Genomic DNA, 12,896 nt, shown 5'->3' on the forward strand with positions numbered 1-12,896 from the left:
TGTTGTATGCAGCGTCGCTGTAGCCTTTGTGGTCCCAAACCTGAAGAAGAATTCTCGGGTGGCTTGAAAGCTTGTCCCTCTCACCAGCAGAAGTTGGGCCAATAAAAGATATTACCTCTCCCACCTTGTGCCTCTGGGAAGCCCAGTGTCAGTTCCCACAGTTGGTGAATTAGTAAGCAAGCCCGCCACTCATGAGTTTATTGTGACAGCTGTCGTTTAGTTGTAATGAACTGCGAATCTCATCCTTCCCAGCCTAGCTGCAAACAGACTGCAGTGTGTTTTGTAAACACATGGGAATGTTCTGGGAGCAGCACACATCTTGTGTTGGGTGATGGTGGGGAGGAATCGCTGGCTTGTTCTGGGCAAATGACCTAGGGCCAGATCCCGAGCGCCTGTGCTCCAGTGAGAGCTCTCTGGGAATGGCACTGGCCCCAAGCACGCAGAGCCAGGTTCTTCTGCCATGTTGCATTCTCTTGGGCTGAGCAACTGGTAACAATGCGGGGAGGGGAGGCGGGTGGGGCGGGAGAATGGGCAGGGGACATTTCTCCCTCTGTACAAAGCGCTCGGTGCCTGCCTGCCTGAAGCAGTTAAATGGGGCAGAGTTAGAGCCCGGCTGGCAGCTCGCTGCCCTGTGATATGCCAGCCACAGGGTGACGCAAGGGCTGGAAGGCTCCAACTAAACAAGCCATTTTCACCTGCGTAATCAGCGCTGGTGGAGCTTCAGCAGCAGCAGCAGCAGCAGCTCTGAGCTACCCGCAGGCGCCCGGACTCCGAGCGGCCACCGCCTCCTCCCGCTGCCTGAGAGCCCAGAGCCGGGAAGCCAGCATGTCTGCGCCGCCGGATCGCCAGGAGCTGCCGCTGTCGGGCTCTGGGGCGCGCTGGGCTGGGGCCGGGGCGGAGGAGCGCGCAGCTGGGGCGCAGCGGAGGGATGGAGACGGGGAGCAGCAGCCGCAGCTGCCGGCCGGCTCCGCCAGGGAACACCCGGCCGTTACCATGGCGACTGCATCCACAGGTAAAAGGCGAGGTACCCAGAGATGCTCAACAAAGGGTGGCAGGCAGCATCCTTCCCTTCCCCCACCCCCGCCCCGCCCGCTCGCTCGCTCGCTCTGATCCCTGCCGGGCCGCTTGGCGATTGCCAGGAGGGAAATGCTAAAGAACCAGAGAGCCTGGCCTTTAAAAATAGGTTCGTTGGGCGCCGCACTCCCTGCTCTGGAGCTGGGAGGGGGGGGGGGGGGGGTTATTTCTGCCTGGGCTAGCCCGCGAGCTCCCTTATACCCGTGTCAATCCGGACTGATTGACTGAGTTCAAGGAGTTAATCCGCATTTGCTTCGTCGATCCCAGTCTGGCCCTTGTTTAATTTCAACATGTGAAATTGATTAATTGAACTTCAGTATTTGGGGGGAGGGGAGTGCGTTTATTTTCTATTGGCTCTTGGGACACAGCTTAATTTAAATATTGCTTGTTGCTGTGTCTATTTCCCATTTGCTTTTAGGGGTGCATTTCATGTCGTTTGCTTTGGGGATGTATTTGGTTTCCCTAGGCTTGGGAGCACCTTTCCTTTGGTAGGAGTATTAGCAGCAGGCACACATCTGTTAGTGAAATCCAGAGACTTCAGTTTCTGGGAGTTCATGGGAGAATTATTTGAGGAAGGTGCTTCTATATTTTTCTGTGGTTTCCCCCCTTCCTTTCTCCGTTGCCAGCTGGTGGGGGAATCTAACTAACCATCTACATGTGGGAAGTTGGCTGCTCTGATTTAAATTCTTGTCCACTGGGAATCAGATGCCCCCATTATGCAGCTGTACAGTATTACACTTGGGTCGACTAAGTTGGAAGTGAGAAGCTTGGGATCAACATGAGTCCCAGTTATGCAATAACCGCAAATGCATGAGGAGCAACATTTTGGGTTGGGTCCCTGTCTGATCTCCTACCATCATTCAACACAAAAGACTTGCTGTCCAGGGGGAACGCATGTTCCATGATCATTTGTTGCCGGCTCTATTATGGAGGCGCATGATTCCACTTACATACAGCCCTGGCTTTCTCGGTGGGTGTGTGCTCAACATGGATGTCTTGCTGCAGCCTTCCTGGCTGCTTGGTTCTTCTGGGTTCAATAGTGACATGGGGTCTAATGCCCATCAGCTGATGGAGACAATGTCATACTGGTTTAGAGCTTTGGGCAGGCAGTAAAATCTGCCTGATGTGCTGCTCATTAGCTAATCTCGGTGGTCGGTTGTGAAACATGACTTTATACTGATGAGGGAGGTATATGGCTTGTAATGTAAATGTAAGGGAGGTGTGTGTGTGTGTAAGTAAAGGATGGAGTTCCCTCGGTAGAGAGATTTCCCTTAAAAGTATAATTATACAAATGGCTGTGGGGACCTAATCTTTCTTTCTTCATTTGTGACCTAATCTTTCTTTCTTCATTTGTGGAGAGAATCATGGCAATCCTGAAGCTCAGACTACATAAAGAACAAAGACGGGTGGCTTCTTGCACAGCACAAATCAAATCCCCACTCAACTGAAAAAACTGTGATTATTGCCTACATTTAATGAAAGCTTCTTCAGTGTGGAATTTATCTGTCGGGTGCCACTGATGCTCTCCAGAGTGCACTGCATTAGAAAGAGAATAGTTAGCTGGTAAAGAAAATCATGAAGATGTTGCATTTGGAATAATCTACACAGAGGTGTTATAAATATATAGATTTGTGCCAAACTCGGGGGTGGGCGGTGCGAGAGAATTCAGCAGTACAAATACTAACTGATGCTTACCGGTTACAGATTGATTAAACCCCAGATTAGCTAATAAATGTGCTAATGTTGTTACATTTTAAAATATTGTAAAATGAGTATACTCCTTCATGTGTATTGTATAATTTTAAAAAATGGGTGGGGAGGGGACAGCAGAGCTGATAGCACTGTATTCTACAGCACTCCATCCAGTGAATCCACTGCATTCACACACAGCCTTCTCTTTATTTTGTTGCTATAATATCAGTGGTTTCTATGTTCCAAGGGGCATAAATAATCGCAATTGTTGTCTCTTTTCACAGGGGGAAGCGCACTGTTTACATACTCTTTCTGTGTGATTATTTTTAAGTGAGCAAATAAGGGGCATTCGCATGTTGCTGAGTATGTAGAACTTTCTTGTGTTTCTTAAAAGCAGTTGAACTCTGTTGTTTATAGGGTGGCATCCTGCATGCCTTGCTCAGGTGTGCAATGCCATTAAAACCCAAGAGCTGTGGGAATAGGCCAACAGGGAGATACATAGAGGCGGCAAATGTCATCATAGAGAAGTTAGCCAGCTAATAGTCACTAGGTTGTGGAGACAGTTGGGGATAGTTTATGCAATAAACAAGACATGCAAGCAAACAAAACAAAAAATAGAATCACCAATATGTTTCCCAGTCACCCCCTAGCCATCCTGCTTGTATGTTATATATCCCCTTCCTATACCCAGGATCTGTTGTTTTTCATTTGCTAGACTAGATGCTCCTTCGGGTCAGAACTGTGGCATCTGAAGTGTTTGGAAAGTGCCCTGCACATTGTAGATGCTACTAACATACAAACAACTAAGAATAATAAGAGCATTTACTCATTAGCTGTGCAAAACTTTTTTGTTATGAAACCCGAAACCTTGCAAACTTTCCCTGGCTTTGGATTTTGCTATAAACTGGAAACGCAGCCAGGGACTGTTGAAGGGTAAGTGCATATTTTCAAGCCAACCTGGGCTCAGTTTTGAGCCCAACCAGCTGCATGTCAAAATGATGTGAGTGGCTTTTATGAGATTTAGGAGTGAAATGCAACAATTTTTACAGGGGTTTCACGCCGAGCGTTTGTGTTCAACCAAAACCAGGGTTGACGGAAACTGAAGAAAAGGTTCACATGAATTCCTGATGGGGAGCGGGGGTGAGATATAGCTGTGCTGCATAGAACTCTCATAAGTAGACCCTGAGATTTCTCAAGCAAAATCTGGGCTATAAGAAGCTACGGTTTCCACATCTGTTAATTCTCCTGCCTGGCTGCTATATTAGAAATCACTGGGACGACCCTTCATCCCTGGAGGAGCAAGATGAAAGAGGTGAGGTACTGCTGCTCTTATATGTGGCTCAGCCCTTTGTGCTGAGAATGGCCTTCCCCTCTGGTGAACTTGGTTGAGGGCAAGAAGCACTGTAGGCTGATCTTGCAAGATTAAAACACCAGTGAGAGACTGCTAAGCATTTGTATGTTTCTGAAGAAAGCTCCATGCCACACCACACACCATCTGCACATGGATTCTGCTATTTATTTTTGTCCATTGACAGTAATTAAAAGTCTTTGGGAAAAAAAACATTTCCAAAAATATTGCACAGGCTGATATCAGGCATTTCCTGGGATAAACACAAAATGACAGAATGGCTAGGGGTAGATTCTGGCCCCCGGTTGGGGTGTGTTAGTGGGGTGAGGAGGGAGTGGGACACAGGAAGCCCTTTGCACTCTCACCACACCAGAATCCTGGGAGAACAAGTAGGCTGGTGCAGCCAACTGATCTCTCCAGTGGGGCAGAAGTGGAACTATGGCTTCTCTCCAATTCCACACAGATTGGCAGTTCAGGGCTGGCACTGAAAGGTTTACATACCCTTAATCCAGCCTGGAATGCAGTATAGGCACTACAGGCCTGTGCCCAGGGCTCCAATTCCCAGGATCACGAGAGGAGGTCATAATCTCAGGTTTCATTATTATTTTTATTAAAGAGTACATTTCTAGGCCACATGCTTGTGAAGAAAAGCTTGAAAATGTGACCTGAATTTAACTGATGCAGCGACATCTGCCTGAGTCTGCAGAGAGCCTGAAACAATCACTCCAAGATGGGAGAACTGCTCCACGCATTGTAGTAGGGTGTGAATTCTAAGAGCCATTGCTCTGGGGGCCCCGCCAACATCACCCAAATAGGATTGGGTGTGTGGCAGAAGAAGAAGAGTGCAGCAGGCCTAACCCACCTACCGACCCAAACAGATACACCCTTGCTGCTGGGTAAGGGCTGGGGCTCACCCCTGTGGCCATTCTTGCCTCCTTGTGGAGGGAGAGAGGACCCCTTCTTCTAAGTAAAGAAAGGACCCTACTGCTGCTCTTGAGGGGAAATAGGGGCTTGATGTGACAGCTCCTGCTCCTTTGGGAGGGACTCCCATTGCCACTACTACTCCAAGTTGGGAGAAATGGGGCATGGCACAGGCTGCAGAGGCAGAACCAGAGAGCCCTGTGTTGCCTTAATCCGGCCCTGACTGTACCCTCGCAATGGTGTAGCAGCTGCCTCTCCTGCCCTGAGCCCCGGTGGCATTCAGCCCGCCTGCGTCTGCAGGTAGTGTGTATCCCATAGCTGGTGTATTGCCCCTCACACCCTCCCTAACACAGCTGTGGCTTTAACCCCCGCAGCATAGCCCTTTTGTTTTTCAATATGGTGGTCCGACTTGATTCCTTTAGCTCGACATGTGACAAATGCCCCTAGCAGAAAGTGCTGCACAGCCAAGCCCTTAAGGGCAGTAGATTGTTGATTAGATTGATATGCATACTTGAAAGCTCAACATTAAAATGGAGGGAGGGGGAAATGATGCAAATCTTCAGGCAAGGCTGACAGCTGCATCGTGTCCTCCCCAACATATACACGGCAGCTCCCAAGAATAGGCACAAAGCCAGTGGGTCTGCAGCTTCTGCTGCAGCCGCCCACCATTCCCCTTGGCTCCTCTGCACAAAGCCTGCTCGCTCGGGCTGTGAATGAGCTGGTGGCACCGTTCGGCCCAGAATACGCCTGCCTTCGTGTTGATACAGCTTAACTCGTAAATCATTTTCATTTGCTCTTTTTCCCTGTGTCTGGGGCTATCTCGGTGCCAGAGGCAGCAATGGCGGCATGATGACTAAAGACGGGAAGAGAATTTTAAATGGTCTTCAGGACAACAAGCTCTTGAGAACACACTGACGCTGGGCCTGATGCTCGACTCTTAGTCAGGCAAAACTCTCATTGGAGTCAATGAGTTTGGAGAGTTGGATTGGAGCCCGTGTAGCTACAACACACAGGCTTTGTGCACCTACCTGGTTCCTTCAGCATCCCTGAACATCAGAACATTAGCTAATTGACAGGTTGCTGTAAGGACCTGGTCATAGTGTCTGTGATACAGTCATTTGATACAATATCAATGTCTGATATTGAAATGTGTTTTCTTAGCAGATTTTTTCATCCTCCCGCCATTGAGGGTTGCTCATGACGTGAATACTGGGCTCCTGGCATTTATTTATTGAATTGTTGTAGAAAGAAGAGCATTGGTAGTATAGTGACACCTGCCCTAAAAGCTACCTCCCTGTGTCTAAAGCAGCCATTTTAAAATATGTCCACTACAGTCTTGTTCACAACCTAGTTAAAGCCTTCAGGGTGAATTCAGCCCTAGTTTGAAAGTGATTTAAGTGGAGTTGTGCATACTTAGGCCAATGCAGTATTTGGCTTCTCTTGTTCTAGTTAACCAGATTTTTCCCTATGGCCCCTTGGATAATCCCTGAAAATTTTAGAAATGCCCCTGCAAATTAAGAGGTTGAACCAGATTATATTATAGAGGCTCCTTGCAGCCCAAACAATTCTATGATTTGATGTAGAATTTGCAAAAAGATATAGGAAAAAAAGTAGATTTATTTTTGGATCTATACCTTACTAAAGTTCCCTTACAGCTTGTCTGTGCACTCCAGTCTGTGGCAAGTCAGTACATTGTGCATTTCTTTAGAGTACCAGTCATTCAAACAAAATTCTTCAGAATGTCACCGCCCAGCACCGTGCCTCAGTTTCCCCATCTGTAAAACTGGGGACAATGATACTTGCTCTCCTTTGTAGAATGCTTTGAGGTCTATTAGAGAAAAATGGTATGTAAGAGCTAAGTGTTGTTGCTATTGTTATTGCATAAAATCTGTAAGGCAATATGATTTCTCAAGCCCACGGAAATCAAATTCCAATGAAAACTCTGCTATTTTCCCACCACTACTGCTGTGGAGGGTATCCTGCTAAAGCTAGCATCAGCCTGTATATATGCAATGGCCTTTTGGTTGTTAAATAAATTGATGACCCTGGGGGAAAAAACTGCTCATAGCCAGTATGTGTGTATATCTGCCCTCGCCCCCTACCTTAACTCTTAACCAATAAGGGTTGCAAATGACTTGAGGAGGACCAAGAAGAAGAAGGAGACAAAATGGGTAGGGAGGGGAGAGGTCACTCACCTCTAATGTATTAATCCCATAAATCAGTAATGAGATGTTTATATATCGGGGCGGGCGGGCGGAAGAGAAGTGGAAGGAGACGTGTGGAAGGGGAGCTACTTTAGATGTCCCAATTCCATCATCCTGTGGACCAGTAAATCTTGTAACATAATTTCATTTGTTTGACTGTCCCTCTGGTCAGTGAACTACTTCTGCCCTTTTAACTCTGGTTGGAGGAGTATGGGAGAGGGGGCATCTAATCACATTTGTCTATAGTTGTTGTGGCTGCCATAAATATTTTCATCTCATGACTTGCCTTTTAAATTGCACATCAGACTGGAAATAAGGTATAAATTGTTAACAGAGAGGATAATTAACCATTAGGACGAACTTCTAAGAGAAGTGGTGGAGTCATCAGCACTTTGAATTTTTAAATCTGATTTTGATTCAAACAGAAATTAATTCAGGGAAGTTCTATGGCCTTTGTTAGGTGGGAGGTCAGACTAGATGATCACAGTGATTCCTTCTGGCATTGGAATCTATGGGGGAAAAAAACACCCTTAAGATTTGCACCTATTTGGGGGTTTTGCCCCAAAAGACCACAGTGTACAGGTGGATTCAAGTCTGGGAGAGGAAGGAAGAGTGACATATGCTCTCATTCTACTTAGTAAGGTCTGTATCCAGTTACTTACTGTGCCTTATTACCCAGGGGAAAGTTTGGATAGATCCCACAGACTCACAGGAGGCTCACAGCACCTGGCGAGATTAGGTCTTTTGCATCTATCAGCATCGCTGGGGTCGTTACATGCTAGGGGAGACTAGACACCTTTTCTATGAGTTGTTTATGAGATACATCTCTTTTATATTTACTTACTTATCAGTTGAGATTGTAATTCTTCTTTCTCCAAAGTAGTGCTGAATTTATTAACTGCAGTTGAATTATTATTATTAGCAGTAACATTAAAGACATCTTCACCCTGATCAGGAATGAGCGAATGTATGGGTCAGGTTTGTACGACATAGTAGGAAAAAGGTCCGTAGGGTCATGTGGTACATTTTGTGGTTTACTGGTCCCAGAATCCTCTTCACTTGTAAACATTAACTGACTTTCCATTGTAGTCTCCTTAGGAGAGTTGGGGCGGATCTGTTAAATTTTGGTTTAAAACCTCCATCCCTGGGCACAATAACCCCAGAGTTACAAAGCAGCCCTTCACCTTGCTCCCCCTCTATCACATATCATTCAATCACCAGTCAAGTGACCAATACAGCTTATAAACACCGGGCAGAAATCCCACCCTCAGCCCTCCACCATTAAACAGACTGGCTTCGCAGCACAATTGTAAGGTGAATGAATTCAGGCTATCAAAGTCAAGGGAGCCCTTCTGATTTACCCAAGTGAGGATATGGCCCCTTCTATCGGGCTTAAAAAATATGCAGAGGCCTTTTTCAAGGAATAGAATGAGAGAAGGGCTATATTCAGGGCTTGATCCGGCACCATTAAAGTCCTAGCAATGTAGGGCTGGAAGGGACCTCGAGAGGACACAGGACTCACTATACCTAGACCATCTCTGACAGGTTTTGCCATTGATGTCAATGGGAGCAGGATTAGGCCCTTCGGAAGGAAGCAAGACTGCCTAAGAAGTTAGGGTTGGTTTGTTTTTAATACAATCCCTCTTCTGTGCTACCGTTTGTTCTGTCTGTGGCAATGCAGTGAAGGAGGAGCTAGAGATACTGAATCCACAGTATGTGAACAAAGTTGTTTGTTGTGTCAGCATGCGATGGGATTGTACGAAGTGCTGCTTCTCAGGGCTGGCAGGCACTTGTTGCTCATCTGAATGCCACCCACAGCCTGCACTATGACTAAGCAACCCAAAGATAGCATCTTGTACACCTGGGGATGTGAAAAGCACCTGACCCAAGTACAGATCCCAGCACACTCACGTCAGCGAGAGCATCTCTCTCACTGAGTTTGATTTTTAAACTAGCACTCATTAGCAATAGAAAAAGGCCAGATTCTGGAACAAGACTTATATTCTGCCAAAGCAGCACCAATGCTCAGCCTTATTCAGGTCAGCAGCAGTTCCCTCCCAATCTACAGATTATTCCTGTCAGCAGCAGAAATAATCTGTGTGGGCTGCGCACAGGGAGCACTGCTGGGCCATGAGGTGTCAACATACAGGCAGACAGACAGATTGTTGTAACCAGCCCCAGAATGCTTCTAGTCCTGTTATGGAGTGGTCTCCCGAAATGTTTTGGGGAGGAATGGGGAGAACATGAGCATTACCAGGTGCAGCCCATTTCTACTTTGCAGAATACTGTGTTTCTGGCTAATGTCTGTGCAGCTGGCATGAGGGGCCTCTCTTCTGGTGCCAGCAGTTTGTAGGCACAAAGAACCACAAGTGCAATTTAGATCATTTAGACACTTAGGCCCTGATCCAGCAAAGTGCTTAAGCATATAGAATCATAGAAATATAGAGCTGGAAGGGACCTTGAGAGGTCATCAAGTCCAGCCCCCTACAGACATTTGTCCAACCTGTTCTTAAAAACCTCCAATGATGGGGTTTCCACATCTCCCTTGGAAGCCTATCCTAGAGCTTAACTACCCTTATAGAGCTTAACGACTCTTAGGCCCACATGTCCACATATGCTTCACTTGAAGCTTGTGTAGTCCCATTGACTTAAGAACGTTGCTGAATTGGAGCCTTAAATACTGGCTCTACAGCTGCATCTAAATTACTTAAGTTGTGCTACCACTCTTTACACCTGCTAATTGCAGGCACAGACCGGAAGGAATTTTTTAAAAATAACTAGTAAAAATGTAGTTCCTGATTTTATGAGGTATGAAGCATCTTCTGATCAGTGTTCAGCACATCTCAGGAGATGCTATGTACCTCACAGGATCCTGTCATTAATTGTTATCACAGAAATGTACCTTTGGTAAACATTGTAGACCAAGGGAATGATGTAAATTGGAGTATTACTCTTCTCTAAATTTTAATTGATACAGCTGTCATACTGCTGTACCAGATATGGACTGGTCACAAAGCTTGCTTATACATACCACATGTGTTCATCATAAGACCACTTAATACTCTGCCAGGTATGGCTGAGGTTCTTTTAAAAAGATATTTTACACACAGTACCACCTACTAGCTGAAAAGTATAACAGTTTAGCATTCCATTACAGCACATTTCATTACAATATTTACACTATCACGCTGTCTTTGAACTTCAGTATGCATCAGTCTGTTAAGTGTCTCCGAATCATATTGGTTTTCTAATTACATAACCTGACCATATAACAACTTGGTCATCAGGCTGTCCATTAGTTGCAATGACTGGCTATGGTTGGTTTGGAATCCTGGAGTCGTCTTGTTCTGCATCGGCCATCTCTAGCTTTTGCTCTGTTGATTGTTCTTTATGAGGAACAAATGGTAGATGTCAACAGTTTCTGTTGAACTCTCCATTGTCGGTCTCGATCACATATGATCTGGGTGATGAATTATTTTTTTTTATGAGTGCTGGAGTTGTCCATCCTTTTTTCCATCCAATTTGACATGAACATGGTTACCAGGCCCTAGATCTGACAATTCTCTGAGTGACGTCTGTTGTGAAAGTGTTCATCAACTCTTTTAGGGTATGTCCGCACTGCAATTAAACACCAGCAGGTGGCCCATTTCAGCTGACTTGGGCTCAGGCTATGGGGTGTAGATGCAGTGTAGATGTTCAGGCTCTGCTGGAGCCCGGACTCTGGGACTCTCCCCCCTACCAGGGTTCCAGAGTCTGGGTTCCAGCCTGAGTCTGAACATTTACACTGCAATTAAACAGCCCTGTAGCCCAAGCCCCATGAACCTGAGTCAGCTGACACAAGCCAGGTGGAGGTGTTTAATTATAATGTAGACACATCCTTAGCATTTTTGTTCAGTTTGGCTACTCTCTTCATGCCTAGTCACTTTGGAAATAGGGTCTTTTCAAAAGTTGGAACAGTAGTTCTGAGTTGTCCTCCCATCAGGAGTTGTGCTGGACTATATCCAGTAGCTGCTACTGGTGTGATCTGTAACTCAGAAGAGCCAGGAATGGATCTTCCTGCTGTAGGATTTTCTTGGCTGTCTGTACAATTCTCAGCCTCTCCATTCACTTGTGGGTAATGTGGGCCACAGCTACTCAAACAGCAAAACAGTCTGAACTGGTGAACAGCAAAACCCTGAGTGTTAAAAGTCATTATCATAAAACCCCTAAGGGAAGGAAGTTTATCAGTTTTCTCTAGGTTTTGCTGTTTCATCATTTCAGATTGTTTTGCTATTGGAATACCTGTGGCTAGGGTTAAATCTTTCTTCAATTGTAGCTGCTGTGAAAGGTTTTTATCTGTGAACCCAATAGCTTGAGCTGCCTGACTCTAATATTTTCATGTTTTGCATTCTGAAAACCACAGTTTTAAGCCAGTGTATGCAGAGCTCTTGTGAAAAATTCAGTATTTGCCCCTGGTTCTTGAATTCTCAGATGGAAAAATACTCTGTCACAAACCGTATTTCTCTGAGGTATAGCGTGTGCATCAAAAATACCCAGAAGCCTTTCATAGTCATCTTTGTGACTGTCTTCTGTAAAGTCAAAGGAGTTAAAGATATGGTCTACCTTCTTCCCCATAGCATAAATTAAAGACAATATCTGTATATCTCCAATTTCTCTGTGAAGCTTGGTAGCAATGCAAAATATTGTTTCCAGTCTGTCCATTCTGAAGGTTTGTCAAAGCTAAGGTTCTCGGGGGCATTGAAGAGTGACATGTTGATAAGATTCTGCAAGCTTTGTTCCTTCTGTTTCTGTTCTTAGTTTACTTCTGACACCATGTCATGCACTTCTGTACCACATATGGGCTGGTCGCAGAGCTTGCTTACACACACCAGATGTCTTCATTATAAGATCCTTTAATGCTCTCCCAGCTATGGTTGAGGTTTGTTTAAAAAAGATGTTCACACACAATGCTATCTAGTGGCTGAACAGTATAATACGGATTAACATTCCATTCCTCATCAGCCTTCACTGTCCAGTTCCTCTAAAGCTGATTGTTTTATTCCCTTTGGTAATCTTCCCCATTTCTTTTTATCATAATATTGAGTTAATGTTGTAACTGTTCTCTTTATTGATCTTGTAAAATTATAATTAAAATTTAATGCATAATTGTGTCTTATGATTTCCAGGTTGTCCCAAAAGCCAGCAGATACAATATAAAACTCTTAGATCTGCAGGCTGCAGAAAAAGTTTTGGGTGAAAAGTAAAAGTTCTAAAAAAAATGGGTCAGAATCCAAGCAAGCCCCAAAGCAATTAACCTTCTCAGAAAACTCTCTTTCTGAATGAAAGTGTACTTGTTTTCAAATATGTGGTGGTGGAGTAGATCTCAGTTTATTGCTCTCTCCACAATCAGAAGTCTTTATAACAAAGTGGTCTACAACTGCCACCTTCTTCAAAGAAGAAAATATAGACTTGTGTCTCCCTTGCACATTTTGGACCAAAATTTTAAAAGGTTCTGTCCAATTCTGCACTTTCAAAATTTCATGTGCACTTGTCTACATAAACTGCATGCACTAATGGGAAGATGGGCAAGCAAGCATTTACTTGCTTGCACAGATACGGTATCACAGAACGCAAATGAGTGCATGCTCCTTTTTTTTCCCTCATGAACAAAATAAACA

General features: G+C 45.1%; 1 protein-coding gene across 3 annotated transcripts in view; it reads left to right on the plus strand.

Annotated features, from left to right (window-relative positions):
- The first annotated feature begins 284 nt into the window (after positions 1 to 284).
- RTN1 (reticulon 1) overlaps positions 285 to 12,896 on the plus strand; it is a 185,802-nt gene continuing 173,190 nt past the window's right edge. The window contains exon 1 of one of the 3 annotated variants that reach the window (XM_065593814.1): positions 285 to 1,012. In XM_065593814.1, coding sequence (XP_065449886.1) covers positions 826 to 1,012 — 187 coding nt within the window. In that variant the 5' untranslated portion in view covers positions 285 to 825. The remainder of the gene's footprint in view (positions 1,013 to 12,896) is intronic. The other 2 variants (XM_008168252.4, XR_010600816.1) reach the window with 2 other exon arrangements.

Source organism: Chrysemys picta, chromosome 4 (genome assembly GCF_011386835.1).
Source record: "Chrysemys picta bellii isolate R12L10 chromosome 4, ASM1138683v2, whole genome shotgun sequence".
NCBI lineage: Eukaryota > Metazoa > Chordata > Testudines > Emydidae > Chrysemys > Chrysemys picta.